Source organism: Trametes versicolor (genome assembly GCF_000271585.1).
Source record: "Trametes versicolor FP-101664 SS1 unplaced genomic scaffold TRAVEscaffold_10, whole genome shotgun sequence".
In the NCBI taxonomy this organism is placed as follows: Eukaryota; Fungi; Basidiomycota; class Agaricomycetes; order Polyporales; family Polyporaceae; genus Trametes; species Trametes versicolor.
The window spans coordinates 666,366-682,479 of record NW_007360330.1 but is presented as its reverse complement, the minus strand read 5'-3'; the positions used below and the strand labels follow the sequence as shown (position 1 = coordinate 682,479).

Genomic DNA, 16,114 nt, shown 5'->3' with positions numbered 1-16,114 from the left:
ATATAATGTTTTGTGGTTCGGTATCGTCGACGGAGCCCCAATTGGCTCCTCCATCACCCTTGTATATAACCAATGGGTCGCGTACGCACCGCGCGCGACCTTGTATATTTCGGTGCTAGCACTGCTACGAGTTGCAGGCATTCATCACACCATTGTATTATACAACACGACCCGTATGTCGTGTCTAGAGGGGGAGAGTGTAACGACCCAGGATCGGGTCGTTACGGGCATCGTACATCCACGAGCCCAGCGCCGTACGCGCTGGGCAGAGATAAGATAATGATGTATTAAATAGACGCGTGCGGCGTGCGGGTATTCGGAACCCGCGCGCCTAGTGCGGGCAGCCTTTCTACCTGCCCCACTATCCTACGAGTACGCCGAGCCTCAATAGAGCCCGGACCAGAGTACTTGCGGGAAAGGGGCTACAGATTGCGCCCCCCCATACGTGAGTTTTACACTCAGCTAGCAGAGCGATTGTGGGAGAGGCCCGCAGTGGGAGGAGAGCTGATGTGCGGCGCGAGTGCTCACGGCGAGAGGATAGGCGGCGTGTGTGCAGAGGCGGTGGAAGATGTATGGTACAGGGGAAGCGCGCTCGATATCAAACGTCCAGCAACGTTGCGGGCCGGAAGGTGGAATCCAAGTTCGTCGGCTATTTTTGTCGCGGGCTTGTATCTCTTGCTAATGTCATCAGGAGAGCTGCGCACACCCACACGAGGCGGCGAACCTCCGGCATCTGAGGCCTGAGGCGGCGCACATGTGGACCTGAAACTGAGAAGAATCTGCCTGGCACCTTTCTGGCAGCCGCTACCTAGGTATCCAGATATCCCTCCGTGGCGCAGCGGCGAGGATATAGACTTCAAAAAGTGAACGGAAGAAGCTCTTTCTGCCATAATCCTAATATCAGATGACAGCACGGGAGCTGTCTTCCGACACGCACCTTGGTAACAAATAGTCGAAGCGCACGGCTTGGAAGACGCTCCAGGTCACAAGGGGTGGCAGGCGGTGAGTCCACGTTGCAATGTGTCCTGATCTGAACCGCACATTGGCAGATCATCAGGCCACCATTGCGGCGACTGTCACCATCGAAGGCGAGGATGTCGGCGGTGAGGCGCAAATGAGCTCGGAGGCCAAGCACATTCCTAGCAGTGCACGGTTCCTCCTTTGACAGCTTAGATGTCGGCACACATGGCGGGGTTGCTCCGAAGATCTTCCAGCCCAGCCTAAGTGCGCGGAATCGAGCTGCCAGCGGCAAACGTTGGGGAAGACCTCTGGAGTCGCCAACGGGAACCTCTGCGATAGCGCCGCCAAGTCTTCTCGGTCTTCTCGGTCACGATGTGGCGGCGGTTGGCCCGGCACCGGCGCCGCTTTGTATCCGTGTCTCGTCCTGAGACACGGACAGAGGACGCCACGAAGAAGGTTCAGATGTGCCGAAAACACCATCCGCTGACAAACGAGGACGCGGCTGCGCCGGTCACTTCAAGTATGCTGTTTTTCGGCCGCTCCTCGCTACTTGGCCGGTAGGAGGAGATTCCGCGCTGATGTCCCCGGGACGCACCAATCACTCCACCCAGTCCAGTTCCTCCTTCGCCTCCGGCTACGGCACTTCAAGTCCCATTACAGACCATCCCATGGGTGGGCATAACTTCGACATCGGCTTGCAGTACAACGCCGCGGACCTGAGGCCTTGACATCCCCGACAACAACCAGTGAAGCGGTATGTCTCCCGCAATAGCGCCGCACGGTTTTCTCGGTCGGTTCGCTGCTTGCGATGATGTAGTGAGAGCAGTCATAAGGCGCCTCTGCATGCGCGTACTCCCCTCACACATAGAGATGGGGAATTTGAGGTACGCTGACTAGAGGATGTACACATGCTCAGACTACATAATGTAAGTGCCTCTACTTTCTACGTGGTGCGCTCATCATGAACCAGGATACCACCCTCGAGGGCAATAAACGAGGATCCAAAGAAAAGAAAGAACCAGGATACCTAGGAGGGTCATTGATCGCAGCCGCGGTCATCGCTGCCATCAGTGTGCATGAGACATACGATCAGCCCGTGCACATCTCTCGCAGACCTGGTAGGCCTGGTGGAGGAGACGATGGGGTGATGCGAGACGCTTGTATAGAGGGACAGAGTCTAATGGATGTGAAGGCGTGTGAGACACAGGTGTGTCTTCGAACAGGGCTGTTCAAATATACAGCTGCTGTAGCGCAGAGGCCGTGTGTGCCCAAGAAACCTGTATCAGCCCTATTGATCGTAAATTTTGTTTATAGCGTCACTATACGGTGCAGTGGTGCAACTGGCCCTAGAGCTTCGTCGAGCAGGTTTGAAGTTTGAGGAGGTCATTGTATGCTGACGATCTGCTATTGTGATCGCTCCTGCCAGTGTACTGCCGATATCCAGTATATATCACTGCCGCCTAGCTGCAATGCTCGATTCTCGATAGCTTCCTGCCAGAGTCAGAGAGGTGATTGCTCTTATAACGCGGCGGCCGGCCCACGTGTAATATTAATGCATACATAGATCGGTCTTCCGTGCAGGCGAATGTGTTTGTTTTTGCGCGTGAGACGATGAACACTAAGCCGGGGAGCTTTAAAGAGCTTCCAGGCAGATGACCGCATTTTCGCCATGACTAGTGATGGTCCTCGTTAGTCGGGGTGGTATGTGTCGGGGAAGTACGTTAACATACAGTCGCAAACCAGCACTGTAGTACTGTGGAAGACCATCGTTCGTTTGTATATGTGAGAACCCCGAAGGGCCTTCACCAGCCGGCGAACCACAGGGTTAGTTGGCGCCCCCTCCCCCTCCCCCTTCCCCACATCCACTATCCCCCTCTCTTTCCCCAGTGACTCGTCCTCCCTCCCCATTCCTGCTTCCCTGTCTCCTTCCCCTTCCTATCTCTTCTTCTTCTTTTTCTCTCGTCTTTTCTCCCGTCTCGTCTCGTAGTGTTACGGCCCCTCGGGCCCCTTCCTCCCACTACTTCGGGGACATCAGTCCTCTCGGCTCCATATATTAGGAACACGCCGCCCCCTATTTCGCGCAAGAACTACCTTACACTATAGCTCAAAACCACTTTCACATATCCCCGCATTCCGCTACGTTCTACCATGTCTATTCCGATCACGCATCCCCCATATGTCCCTTCACTTACGATACTTCCCTCACGGTAGTCATTAGAGTGCTGTAGGCGCTCGCGTAGTAGTCAGTGGCACCTTCGGCCGTAAACGGCCTCTCTGCCACGATAATCTTTGAATCTATCTATCTATCTATCTACCTTCACCAGCCGGGCCGCAGTCATGAGCCAAGCGACGGAAGGCGACCGCTGGGCTGCCAGTGGCGACCGTGACCTTAGAGGGTTCCGTTGTGCTGGACCAGAGTTGCTGGCATTGCCCACTTCGCCTACACATTCGTGGACGTCTAGAACATGAAGCAGTAAGTCTGCCGGCGGATACCGGCATGCCCCTGGGACGCGCGGGGGACGAGGCTAAGCGCTGAAGAGTCGTGGGTTCAAAACGAACATTCAACATTGAACGTTGAACCCTTGCTGACGTCTTTTCGCGCGGGCGCGAAGCCGAGCGCTGAAGCTTAAATAGAATTCAGCCGCGGTTGAGCGCTGAGCGCTGAAGCTTAAATAGAATTCAGCCGCGGTCGTTAGTGCCATGATCATCGAATCGTCCTCCCCTCCTCGACAAGATCACACATCGTCTGCGCCGCGGTCCGTTGACTGGATTTGGGCAAGTGTCGCCCTTCGCCTCCGGCGCGCACACTCTCAATCTCACGCACTGTCTTTCCCGGACTCGGAGAGGATTCGGCTTGCTTTCATACCCTTTCAATGTTGTGTATTTTCCTTATAAGCGATATGGGGCAGACACTCACTCTGCACTTTGCGACACATCCCCCGCACGCTCTTCATGCACCCTCATCTTCTCCCTGCATCTGAGTATCAGGCCAAACAGCATGTTACCGAACCCACTGCTGCTTTCTACTCGATGCCCTCCATGATCATGGATCATAGTCTTGGCGCCACACTCCAACAGCCTACCTTCGATACTGCCCCGTTGAGCTCGGACGGTGCTTCCAGTGAGTTGAATCCGGGAACACCGCTAAATATTTCCCCACTGACCCGCTGGTATTCTTGTGACAGTGTTAGGAACCATTAGCTATCCTTTCCCCCGTGACTGTGTCAGCCACAAGCGACACGGGGGCGCCCACCCGCTAAGTCCTTCCGTCGCAAATGGCAAGCCAGATTCAAGTCATTTCAGTGGTGTAGTACGATGCTGAACAACTTGATTGTTAGGTTCATGTTATAATCCTCCATTGCAATTGGCTACAGCGCGCCAACGCGGCACTCGCCGCGGTGTGCCTTCGGCTGTAGGTGCTAACTTTACGCGCGACCGTGCAACTGTCCGACATTTCATTTAATGTAGTGTACAAACTGCCGCGAGGTGAAGAAGAGCTGCGACAGTGGCGAGCCTTGCAATCGCTGTCGTCAGTCTGGCAAAGCCGACACTTGTGTCAGAGCCACGAGGAAGGTTCGCGCACGCCGAACCCACCTTCAAGTTCCGCGCACCATCCAGGATGCCACCCAGCCTGTCCATCATGGTAAGCTCATCGTGGGGCCCTCCTTTTACACATTCTTCATTGTCTGACGACTTGGTCAACAGTAGTGCCGTACATTGCTACGCAACAGGAAGTGGATCCCGCTTTAGCGTCCCCGGAACGCACCGGCGGCCACTCCATCTACCCCTCTCACTCCTTCGCCTCTAGGCACGACAGCCTTGACTTCACGACCAACTCACACATGTACCTCAACCATGCCACCGGTCTACAGTGTCATTCTACCGGCAGAGACATCTTGCCGGATGAGGCTGGCGGGCAGCCTGAGATCGGCTTGGCCAACACCGCGCTTGAACCCACCCTCGCCTCCACGTGTTGGCCGTATGCTCAAGCCGCGGGACCCAGCAACCCTCCGGATGATAATTTCTCCATCCACACCTACGGAGTGGCCGCAACCTCCAGCGCGGCCTCCGTGGACAAGTTGCGGTTCCACCCATATTAGACACCGACTGGTATACCCGTCCCAGTACTTACCGTTCCCCCGTGCTCGTTCGCATGTTGGTTCGCTGCTCTCGCTTCTGCTGTCCGCCCTATGTGCTAATCGTCGACCCGTGCCGAGACAACCCTTGCTATATGTATGAAACCCCTCCTGACGCTCTGATCCGTTCTGTTTTGTATTCGTGTTCCGTCCTGGTGGCGCGTTCCACGTCATCCATGTAGTATTTCGTTCGTAGTCTTTCGTCCATGCATTATTATGATAACGTCATGACTTAGATCTCCGCAAAGCAGACGCATCGTACGCAGCGACAGAAATCAGCCCTCGTGGAAACCCGCGGTCGGCCTAGGTGCTATTCCATCGCCCGGGCACCGCGCCGCCACGTTAAATTGTACTACCTACCTCGTGGCACTGTGGCAGAGCCTCCTTCGTTCTCTGCCAAAACATCCACTATAAAAAGTGCGGCCCGCCGCCGTTAGTATGAGCGCGAGTGCATATATGCTGGCACGGGCCGTGTGCGCTCACGCACCTGCCGGCTGTTTCCGCTCTTCCTCGCCCTCGATCTCGCTCTCGGGCTCGATCTCGGGCTCCGGCTGCGCCGCATGCATTCGCGCGATCGCTTCTCGCGCCTGACGTGCGTGGCGCGAGCGCGCGCGTAGCGCGGGCCCGAAGCGCACAAAGACAAACGGGATGGGGACGAGCCCGAGCGAGATGAACGCGAAGATGGATACTGTCATACGAGTCGGGTGAGTGGAAGTTCCAAGGGACGAGACAGCAAGTATGATACGAGTACGCACTTCCCCACTTCGTCCCGAGGGCATCGACGATCGAGTGCGCGATAATGGGAAAGATGGACGCGACAACGGAGCGAAAGAAGGTATTCGCCGCGGCGGCGCTGGACGCGTAAAGGGTATACGTCCGTGAGGTGCTATGGGCTTTCGTCAGCGTGCCGATAGATACAGGTCTGGGGCAGACGCACTATGATGTGAAGGAGAAGAATATCGCTGTGTTGGCATAGCCAAAGGGGATGCCCGCGAGGGCCGGCGCTATCCAGTGTGTCTCTGGGCCGCTCGTCCTATGAAGCGCGCCGGGTTACTGGAACGAACAGCATGCGGCTGAGTTAGAGACGTACCAAGCAAACCAGAAGAGCGATATGGGCAGACACAAGCTACATTGAAGATATGAGATGTTAATTGCCTCCATATATGCTACACATAGATATGGCACCCAAACAAACGGACGCACCAGGCGATGATGACAGACTTCAGTTGTGTCTCTTCCATAGGCATGGTCTCCCCTTTCCGCTCAATTATTGGCAGCCGCACCCGTTCGGACAGCTGAACGAGCGGGCCAAAAACGATCACAGATATGAGCATCCCTAGCGATATAGACAGGAAGAGGAGGCCGCAGAGCTGGAACGGAATGACATGCTAAAAGTGAAAATAGTAAGCTGAGACTCGTAGTGATTATCAGATGTCCTACCTGCACGATAAACACCACAGGATACACTTCGAAGTAGAAGCTATAGAAGGTCAGCGCGAAAGAGTTCTCCATGACTTCGCGGACGACTTACTACAGGATGCCATACGTGACGGTGACCCAGATAGCGGCGCCTTGCACGATGGGCTCATAGATAATCATGGCTGTTCCCAAATTCAAACAAACGCGCTCGTTCCATGAGACATAGAGAAACATACTGAACGGCCGGACAACATGTCCCCGCAGGACTTGCGTGATCGTCTTGTGATGCAGCTCGTGCGCCGCCCAAGCATTCTCTCTCCCAGCCTTGCGGAGGTGTTTAGCCCGCTGTTCGAGAATCCTAGGGCCGTACGTCTCGGGGAAAATGAATACGAGCGGCCAGACAGCGATGGCGAAGAGGAGCTGCACCCGGAGGACCCACAGGCTATACAGTCGGTTAGTAAGTATCAGAGCCCGGGAAGATGAAGAAAGTCGGTTTTACCCTCCGTGTGTATTTGCGGCGATGAAGAAGCCGAAGAGCGTCGCGAAACATGGCCCAGAGAGAGCACAGAACGAGCTTGGTTAGGATAGTTGGTGAGGACGGTGCGTAGCTTATAGGCGGCTCAAGCACATACAACATGGTCGTCGCTGTGTAAGAATACCTTAGAGAGAGGCCACCTATCAACGGGGGTGGCACGTACCTAGGCCCATGGCATGTAGGTCCTTGGCGTACATACTAATCATATGTTAGTAGACCGCAGTTGCTCGGTGGCCCAAGGACGTGATGTGTGACTACTTACTCGGCGATAACCCCAGGGCCCCTTCAGTTTTTCTCAGCCACTTTCGAAAGATGCACAGGAGGATCCACCTACATATTCAGAGAGCAGGCAGCGGCGCATCCTGTGAAGAAACGGACTATGCAAGGTCAACATGTTTTCAGGATGATTTTAAATGCGAACGCACATAGCAGGATGACAGCGATGTTCTCGACGAACGCCGAAACTGCCGAAGTCGCTACCATGGCGAGGTCCACGGTCAATATGACACGCCGGGTTTGCGGGTAGTGCACGACATACCGATGAGAAGGACCCATGCGATATGATATGGAATTTTCCTTCCCAGGAGCTCGCTCAGGGGACCTGCGACACTGTTAGATCGCCGTAACCTGAGAAACGGCTACTATGCCAGCTTACCCCCTAAGAAATTAAACGTAGTCAACGCAAAATCAAGCGCATTGGTTGCTATCCATCGGAAGAAGACTCACAGATTAATGGAGCGATGCCAAACCCAAGCACATACATCGTCAGCCCGGTACTGGACACGTCGGCGCTCACACCGTACTTCTCGCGAATCTCCCCTTCTCCCGGGGCCTATACACAACGTCACCTTTGGCCCGCCTGCGCCCACGAACCAAGGTCGGAAGCGAATGGGACGTACATATATGGCCGAGCCGAATACCGCGCAGAACGCGTAGAGGCACGCGAGGGCGACCGTGCCCCGCTTCTTCCGCCGCGACCACTGGTGCGGATCGTCCGGGTCATCCCGTTCGAACACGACGAGTTCGTGTTCCTGCTTGCCCTCCGGCGGCAGGGCGACGATGGTAGGGGGAGGCGAGGGAGACATAGGGGAAGGTCAGGACAAGAATCGCTCGCCTTGAATATATATAACATCGCGCCAACGCACCCGCAGTGGATCATGCAAGGCCCCAGGATGAATCCACCACCTGCCGGAGGGGACAGCTGACAGTACTACGTCGGCCATGGGATAGGCGGATTCCGAGGGCTGCGAGTAGGATTGACAAAGCTCAGGAGGATGGCCGAGGCCTTGCCCGAGGATTAATACCGTGACCCGCTCCGGCAAGTAACCGGTGTCTAATTAGGATCCCGGCACTGTAGTAGATTGCCGGAGAGCATTGACCTGCAGACATATCTGAACACAACGTCAATAGCCGTAGAAAACATGAAGAGGACAGCCTAACGAACCGGCTGTTGAAGGCGCCCGGGCGCCGCCGAATAAGCCCGCACCGTTGACATACACACACAATGAACCGCGCCCGCGCAAAACGTATGTCCGAGTCATAAACGTCATTGCTTCTCATAGAACGAACAAGAACAAAGGTCATAAATACACATCTGCGCCACGCTCTCAATTCGTCTGGGCTCCCACAGCCTATGAACAACACAGTCAGCAACCAGGAATTGAGCCCAAAGGTGGAAGGGCGACGTACCAGACGCTTCAAGTGCTCCATGAAAACCTGCAAGCTCACGTCGTCCGTGAAGATCGCCTGCCCCGTGCCCGCGCTCGCGGCCGAGCCGTACATGCTCGCGGACATGTGCGTCGTCGACGGGTTCAACTTCGACAGAAGGAAGCGCGCCTGACTGCCGCCCTGGTCGCAGACGATGTACCGCGGGATCGGGAAGCGATCGGCGAGCAGTTCCTACAAGTATCCGTCAGTCATCAGCACCAAGCGCGTGCGAAGCGTTGTTATGACGAGCACGAACCTGTGCGTCCTGGACGGGCGCCTCGAGCAACTCCTTGAAGTTCTCGTAACCTTCCTGGTCCTGGTATCCTGCCTTCCGCCACTGGGCGACTGTCTCGCCGTGGAAGATGAGGATGTGGAAGAAGGTATCGAGGAGAAGGATGACGTCCGGCTTGATCGAGACACTGTCCAGCAGCACGGGTTGTGGTGGTGTGTCGAACGTGTATGACATGAGCGTTGGCTGAATCATGATCAAAGAGTTGTTCACGTCCTGTTCATTCAGAACATGGCTGTATGCATGTCAGACGCGCCCAGCTTATGATCACACGACACTGCTCACCGGTAGAACGCAGTCTCGTCAGGACTGTTGTTGAACACCTGCAGGAACTGACTCCTCCGAAGGTGGAACATGAACTGCGGGTAGATGCTGAAGTTATCCGTAAGCCGGAAGCTCGTCGGGTCCTCCTTCCTGTAGTCCGCGAACTTCTGGCACAGCCGGATAAGCATACGATCGAGCCAGCGCAACACGTCCGGCGAGTCGTCAATCTCCGCCTTGAAGACAGCGATGCGCGCCATCAGTACCGCCGCGGCCTCCTGGTCGAACGACGCCGCGATCGTCGGCGAGCCCGCCTCCGCGAAGTTGCGCGCAATTGTCGTAACGCGCAGCCGGTTCTTCCCGCTCGAGTGCTGATAGTGCGTCACGAACTGGATTAGGCCCCGCGAGCCGGGCTGCAAGGGTTGACCAGCGGGCGTGACAACCTCGAAGTAGACACCCGCGGCAGTCCGCGGGTCGATAGCGTTGATCTTCCACGCAGAGGTTTGGCCGATACCGATCTCGGTCTCACCCACACATGGTGACTTCTTCGCCGCTGAGATACCGTGACCGATCATACCAGAGACCTTCAGCTCTTTGGTGGTCTGCATGCAGCGTGAGTATATGCGCATATAGTCAGGAAATATATCAAGCGCACCTGCACGTCAAACGTCGCGTTGAAGCCCATCTCAAGGAAGTTGTTGGCATCCTTATTGAACATACGAAGGAAGCTCTGCTTGAAGATCGACGTCGCAAACGAATCGGACAGCACGATGACGCCGTTCGTTGAGTTAGGCATGGACTTCATCTCCAGCAGGCCAACCTGATCTAGACACCCAGCAAAGAGGTCGATCACATGCCCGTTGTTCGATGCCCGTTTCGCAAGTGCTTCATAGTACTGCATTTTGGTCAGAAAACATGGGTTTTGACGTAAGTGAGTATACTCACCTTCGAGGCTCGCTTGAAGTGCTTGGCGCTGTCTCGGTCGATGTCGTGGTGAGACCGAATAGGTTCCTTCAGCTCGTTGCTGACGACTAGACCCGGGCCTTCCGTCGCTGGGCCTCCAGCGAACACCATGATCCGCGCACCGGTGTTCGGGAAGGTCGTCTCGAGAAGACCCACGGCGACGCTGACGGCAACTCCAGTGCAACGGAGCGCACGCTTGTCGTTTGCCACCGGCCATGGGTCGCGCGCAAGTGCTTCCAAAATACCCGTTAGCTGGAACTCGCACTGCTGCACAGGCATGAGGAATCGCGCAGCGCCGAAGGTTTGAGGGGGCATGGGCTGCCCTGGACGCGGCGCGGCGCGGTTTTGGGAGCTCAGCCCGAGCATGTCCTGGATCTGCTTCGGCGTGTACTCCTTGCCTCCGCGGAACACATACGACTTGCTGCATTCTGCATATCCCAACTCGTGTACTTGCGCCTGTCCGCGCTATGATGAATGACCGCAATGTACGTAGCATACGGAAGACTCACCATAGTACCGAAAGTGATCAGCCCCACTAGGGCGTAAGGGGGGAGTAGGCTGAGACTGACAACGAGGGAGTCGCGGAGAGCCTTGAATTCATCCTCGTCCACACAGGTGTCGACAACGAACAGGAAGGTGGGTGGTACTGCGGCGCCGCGCGAGAGAGTGTATTCGATGGTGGTGAACTTGGGCAGCAGTTCGGAGGGGAGATTTGTGTTGGAGATGTCTTTGTAGTGAGGAGGGAAGGCATTGCGCTGCAAGCAGAAGGGACAGATCCACAACTTTCCGCGAATATCAATCTGGCTGCGAAGCAGGCGAGCTTTAGATTGGATAACGGAGTATAAGATCATCCAACTCACCAGTAGGGGTTCAAGACCGCACGACACGGCGGCTTGCAGGTCACAGGCTCATACAATATCTCCGGGAGGTCTTCTCGAGGTTTGAGGGGTGCGTAGAGGGCTGAAATGGGCACAACTGTGCGGGTCGCCTCTATCCTGGACGAAGGCCAAACGTTCCAAGACAAACGAACGCCTATATGCCGGAGGTTTGAGACAAAAACGGTGCGAAAAGGTGACCACATTACTCACCATCGCGTTCCTCGACGTCCTCGAAGTTCATGGCTCGATGCAAAGGATGCAAAGGATGGTAATTAGTGTCGGACGTGGAAGAGTCTCAGGCGTTGATGACGGACGTGTCCAGGGCGCGTACCAGACCTTCCCAGTTCTTCATATGGCCCGAAGCGGAGATTGCCTAATTTAGCCAATATTTCATCCGCTACCCTCTTGCGTGCTCTCACTGTCAGACACGAAGTGCTAAACTAGTTGCTCGCGTTCCCTCGAGAATATGTCTACTCTCGCCACTCCCACTGCCGCGGGCTACATGCAACGAACGGGATTACTGTCATAGGCACACGCTTGGCAGCACCACGACTCTCACTTTCTGGACCTTGACGACTTGATATTCCTGAGCTTGAACTGTGCCGGTGTCATGACTTCCTTTTACGAATGGCAACTTGTGCTCCTGGTCCTTGTGTGTGCTGCGTTTCTGATGCTTCAACGATATGTCTTTGCCACATTCAAACCCATTTCGCAAGACGGTGTCACCCAATCCGAGGTCGTTGCCCAGTTGTCACGCCGGTATCTGTGGGTGTATGGGCTCGCCATGGGTATGTGCTTCCTTCGATCGTGTATCTACTCCAGCCTTTTAAGAGTACTGACTCCTCACAAAGGTTCGGATTGGTTACAAGGACCTTACATCTACTCCGTCTACAAGGAGCAACACGACCTTCCGGAACGATTGGTCGCCCTCTTGTTCGTCCTCGGTTTCCTGACCGCAGGAATATCTGCTCCTGCTGTTGGTGTCTGGGCAGATCAATAGTAAGTACGATGATTCACCATGGGGACATGAATCCGTGTGAGCACTTTTCGGCTCCATAAAAGATGTGTCACGATGCTGCGCGAATTTGTGCCCTCGGTGCCGAATTCACGTCCATGTTACTGACACACTATGCAGCGGGAGGAAGAGAATGTGCATGGTATTCTGCGTCACCTATGCCATCGCTTGCGGAATCATCCAGATTACCAGTCTGCCACTACTCTTTGTGGGGCGTTTCCTCGGTGGATTCTCTACCGCAATCCTCTTCTCCTGCTTCGAATCCTGGCTAGTATCCTCGGCAAATACACTCTCCATCTCATCGCACGACTTATCGACCATATTTGGGCACGCAACGCTTGTCAATAGCATAGCCGCGACCGTGGCCGGTATCGCAAGCAACAAATTGGTGGAGTACAGTGCTCTTCTTAGTAGCCCCTTCCTGGCGAGCGGGGCTCTGCTGCTTTTGACTCTAGTCGTTATATCTATCACCTGGCAGGAGAACTATGGAGGAACCGGAGTGTCTGCGGGGAGCATTCTCAATATACAACACCTCTCGCAGGCTTGGGCAGTCGCTTGCGCTGGTCAGTTTGTATTTACTCTATCAGGTTCGTGTCGAGGCTAACCACGGTACTATCACGACAGATAAACGACTATTCGTGCTCGGGTTCATCCAGATGTGCTTCGAGGGGTCCATGTATCTCTTCGTGTTTCTCTGGGTACCTTTCCTCCAAGAGGCCGCTTCGCCGAACCACGCCCTTCCGCTCGGGTACATCTTTTCCTCCTTCATGCTTTCGATGACCTTCGGTGCTCTCCTATACGGCGCCGTTGTCTCGCTGAACGAGCCAAGCCCGATGGCCGACGTGTCTTCGTCCAGCCACGATGACGAGCGCACAGTGGCTTTCCACGCGAAGCTCAGCTCCGCCGTCTGCGCCGTGGGGGCATTTGCGTTTATCATCAGCACTGCGACAAGACACGAACGCTTACGGTTCTGGGCGTTCTGCGCTTACGAGGCGTGTGTGGGGGTGTATTATCCGGTGCAGGGCATGCTGCGCGGGAAGCTCGTACCGGATGAGCACAGGGCGACGGTACGTGTTCTTGCAATGTGAGCGAGAGGTAGCCACTCACTACGTAGCAGCTGTTCTCGCTCTTCCGAGTGCCTCTGAACGTATTTGTCGTCGTGTCGCTCATGACGGGCGTTGCTTCGGCGCGACACTTCGTCCTCTCCGCCTGTTCCCTTCTCCTCCTTCTCTCGGCACTCGTCACTGCCTTCGTGTTCCTCGGTAGCACTCGAGGTCCCGCGCTGGCGAGCCTGCGGGTGGAATGAATACAGCCCTTGCCATGCCCCCTTAGCGACCAGGATGGACCACACTTCCCTGCGAATCTCTTCGTTGTTGGTGCCTCAGTCATTGCTAGCGGTTGCGTCATCCGTGGCTACGCGCCTTTGGTTGCACCACACATCCCTGCTTGTATTCCTCAGACTAGAGCACGGGCGTACTGAGCAATCTATTTTAGTTGTTCGCCACTACACCTCAGGATCGCTACGCCACAGCGCGCTTTCACGCCGCATGGGACCTTTTCCAAATCCCAGCATAAGCTCGGCAACGTGGCAGTACTGAGCGGATCCCCCGACCACCCAGCGCCGTAGATTTCGTCTGATGCTTGCGATGCATGGTGAAGCTGTCCAGGATACCATTCCTCGGGCACTATGCCACTAGACAAGCGGCTACGGTGGGCATGGCACTGTTGGTGAGTATCGGCACGTCCAGAACTCCGTTGAAGTATGGAAACGAGGATAGAGACAGGGCTTCCCACGGCAGATGCACGGACGGAAAGTTCATGTGTACATCCTCGCGCAGCAATGACGCCTTCCTATCTGGAAGGCATGGATGGAATCGTTCTGTGTGTCCCAGCGGTGACCACTCTGTCTCCATCGCGAGGTGGTCTCCCGGTGAGCCCCATCTCCATCCAGATATCTCGCACTGACCTTCCGGAGAGCAGGTTTCCGAGCTGAATCAATGGATCTCATCGCACTCAGCGGTTGACCAACATAGTGACTAGCAAGCTTCACTATTGATTCCGACGGCTAGCGCCGAGTTGCACAGTGATGTGTCGCCGCGTCCGTGATTTGGGCAGTGCCCCCATTGCTATGCTCTGACGGGATCTGTTATCCCAACAACACTCCAGTTTCAGAACATCAGGTGATGTCTCGCCCGCGCACACACCACCTGCATCGCATGCTGCTCACTCAGTTCTTACCGCACTTCCGATTTGCGTTGCGGGCGGGGAAAGGTACCCACGGATGGGTTCGCAACGAGCGTGCTTCCGAGCTCAGGTGCTCCCCGCTGTCACCGTTTCAAGGATAGAAGGGCGCGAAGGTGTGTAGCTGTATTACGGGCACCCGCGGCTGCTCATTTCAAAGATCGAGGAAGGCTAACGCCGCTGATAATACGAGATCTTGATTGTGCTTCGGCTTGCCGTACGGGCGTCCTTACGGGTCACGGGCGGCGATGAGCATATGTATAGAGCGCGGGTGGTGTCTAGGTTTCGAGACTCCTCCCAGTTTCTCCGCATACGTATTCTCTACCACCACCCCAAAGTGCCCGGGACCGGCGCGTCCTCCACTCTTTCCTGGTAAGTTCCTCTTTGCTAAGTGGGGTGCTGTGCACCGATCGTGAGCTAACGTGGGATCTCGCTTCGCGGGGTTGCCGATGACAGGATATATTGCCTATGGCATCTCCGACGCAATTTGAATCCGGAAATGGCAGCCTGCTGCTGCAGATTGATGACGCGAGCCCCCGACTTCAATATAACGGAAACTGGGTCCAGGGCGGAGCCGAGCAGGACTACCAGAAGACGAGCCATTCATCGAACGCTACGGGATCGTTCGTGACGTTCACTTTCAACGGTGAGCAGCGGCGCAACTGGCTCTTGCAACGCATACTTATCGTCCGGTTGCTAGGCACGTTTATCACGGTCTATGGGTCTGTCGACACCGCGGGTAGCTCGAGCAGCTACAAGCTGGACGACGCCCCGCCTGTGGTCACCAACATCGGTCGAACATCCCCTACTCAATTCAACTATCCGTTCTTCTTCCCTTCAGCACCGTTACAACCAGGCCTGCATGAGCTGGTAATCACAGTAGTTGGCGGCACTTTCAGCCTTGACTACATCGAGTACACTGGCGGAGTCAATGGGGATGCCTCGCAGGTTTCAAGCTCCTCATCATCTTCGTCATCGTCTGGAGGCACCGCGTCCCCAGACTCCGCGCCACCGACGGCATCCCCTTCAAAAGGGCTCTCCGCTGGTGCCATTGCGGGCATCGCAGTCGCGGCGATAGGCGTGGTCCTCATCGTGGCGCTGACGCTATTCTACGTGCGTCGGCGGTCGGCCCGGAGGGTGCGCCATCGACGACATATACCGGAGAAGGGGATCGACGTGCTGTTCGATGGTCAGTCAAATGTTATCACCAACTCCCTGACACAACATGGACTCACATCCCTCTCGCGCAGCTCCGCCAAAAGAGCCACCAACAGCAGAGATCAGGAGTCCCTTCCGGCGGCTGAGCAGGATATACCGCCCCACGCCTGCTCGGTCTGCGCAGAGCTCGAAGACGGCAACTTCATCTGCGCCGACGTCCATCACGCAGTCTTCGGCGATGTTTACCTCCGTCATCATGCTATCGCCTGCGTTGTCGGTGGTGTCAGAAGAATCTGGCCCACACGACATATCGCGAAGAGTATCGGGCTCATGATCCGTATTTTTAGTTTGCTTTCCATGTTGCATCCTTCATACCCCAGGGACTCCCTCAACGGACGTTGAACTATTGCACATTTGTACAGCTCGAAGGCTATTATTCCTGTCAGATTAATTAATCCCAACATGTATCCTTACCAGCAATGTCTCTACGTCTTATCATATAGCACCTCATTTCCGAGTCTAGTCATATAGCGAAACGCCAGTACTTACCAG

The 16,114-nt window shown here is 55.5% G+C and overlaps 5 protein-coding genes across 5 annotated transcripts; 3 read left to right on the top strand and 2 right to left on the bottom strand.

Annotated features, from left to right (window-relative positions):
* Window positions 1-3,912: 3,912 nt before the first annotated feature.
* TRAVEDRAFT_66350 (uncharacterized protein) lies at window positions 3,913-5,203 on the top strand (the record flags this gene model as incomplete). Its single annotated transcript, XM_008044004.1, has 5 exons — window positions 3,913-4,081; window positions 4,146-4,270; window positions 4,335-4,358; window positions 4,429-4,603; window positions 4,666-5,203. The coding sequence occupies 5 exons, from the start codon at window positions 3,913-3,915 to the stop codon at window positions 5,058-5,060; spliced, it is 888 nt and encodes a 295-aa protein (XP_008042195.1). The 3' UTR covers window positions 5,061-5,203.
* A 372-nt stretch (window positions 5,204-5,575) lies between these two features.
* TRAVEDRAFT_39306 (MFS general substrate transporter) lies at window positions 5,576-8,135 on the bottom strand (the record flags this gene model as incomplete). The annotated part of the gene is made up of 16 exons (XM_008043654.1): window positions 5,576-5,784; window positions 5,852-5,982; window positions 6,034-6,129; window positions 6,187-6,222; window positions 6,300-6,484; window positions 6,537-6,576; window positions 6,628-6,697; window positions 6,752-6,957; window positions 7,015-7,089; window positions 7,210-7,248; window positions 7,313-7,333; window positions 7,385-7,427; window positions 7,476-7,526; window positions 7,589-7,651; window positions 7,777-7,882; window positions 7,950-8,135. 16 exons carry the CDS (start codon window positions 8,133-8,135, stop codon window positions 5,576-5,578), a joined length of 1,557 nt encoding a protein of 518 aa, XP_008041845.1.
* Window positions 8,136-8,588: 453 nt separating this feature from the next.
* Window positions 8,589-11,448, bottom strand: TRAVEDRAFT_153111 (copii coat protein). Its single transcript, XM_008044003.1, has 9 exons — window positions 11,359-11,448; window positions 11,131-11,302; window positions 10,780-11,074; window positions 10,253-10,726; window positions 9,963-10,202; window positions 9,332-9,909; window positions 9,014-9,281; window positions 8,740-8,949; window positions 8,589-8,681 (listed from the first exon to the last, which is right to left on the bottom strand). Exons 1-9 carry the CDS (start codon window positions 11,387-11,389, stop codon window positions 8,658-8,660), a joined length of 2,292 nt encoding a protein of 763 aa, XP_008042194.1. The 5' UTR covers window positions 11,390-11,448; the 3' UTR covers window positions 8,589-8,657.
* A 370-nt stretch (window positions 11,449-11,818) lies between these two features.
* Window positions 11,819-13,469, top strand: TRAVEDRAFT_50945 (DUF791-domain-containing protein; the record flags this gene model as incomplete). Its single annotated transcript, XM_008043755.1, has 5 exons — window positions 11,819-11,936; window positions 12,000-12,147; window positions 12,284-12,726; window positions 12,788-13,230; window positions 13,281-13,469. The coding sequence occupies 5 exons, from the start codon at window positions 11,819-11,821 to the stop codon at window positions 13,467-13,469; spliced, it is 1,341 nt and encodes a 446-aa protein (XP_008041946.1).
* Window positions 13,470-14,751: 1,282 nt separating this feature from the next.
* Window positions 14,752-16,037, top strand: TRAVEDRAFT_30830 (uncharacterized protein). The gene is made up of 4 exons (XM_008043597.1): window positions 14,752-14,776; window positions 14,861-15,050; window positions 15,105-15,593; window positions 15,655-16,037. Exons 2-4 carry the CDS (start codon window positions 14,873-14,875, stop codon window positions 15,894-15,896), a joined length of 909 nt encoding a protein of 302 aa, XP_008041788.1. The 5' UTR covers window positions 14,752-14,776; window positions 14,861-14,872; the 3' UTR covers window positions 15,897-16,037.
* Window positions 16,038-16,114: the final 77 nt, after the last annotated feature.

Coding starts and splice junctions, on each gene's coding strand:
- TRAVEDRAFT_30830 (XM_008043597.1), top strand. CDS start 14,873: ATGGCATCTCCGACGCAATTTGAATCCGGAAATGGCAGCCTGCTGCTG. Junction 15,051..15,104: donor CGTGACGTTCACTTTCAACG/GTGAGCAGCGGC, acceptor TCCGGTTGCTAG/GCACGTTTATCACGGTCTAT. Junction 15,594..15,654: donor GATCGACGTGCTGTTCGATG/GTCAGTCAAATG, acceptor CCTCTCGCGCAG/CTCCGCCAAAAGAGCCACCA.
- TRAVEDRAFT_153111 (XM_008044003.1), bottom strand. CDS start 11,389: ATGAACTTCGAGGACGTCGAGGAACGCGATG. Junction 10,727..10,779: donor TGATCACTTTCGGTACTATG/GTGAGTCTTCCG, acceptor TAGCGCGGACAG/GCGCAAGTACACGAGTTGGG. Junction 8,682..8,739: donor TGGAGCACTTGAAGCGTCTG/GTACGTCGCCCT, acceptor TGTTGTTCATAG/GCTGTGGGAGCCCAGACGAA.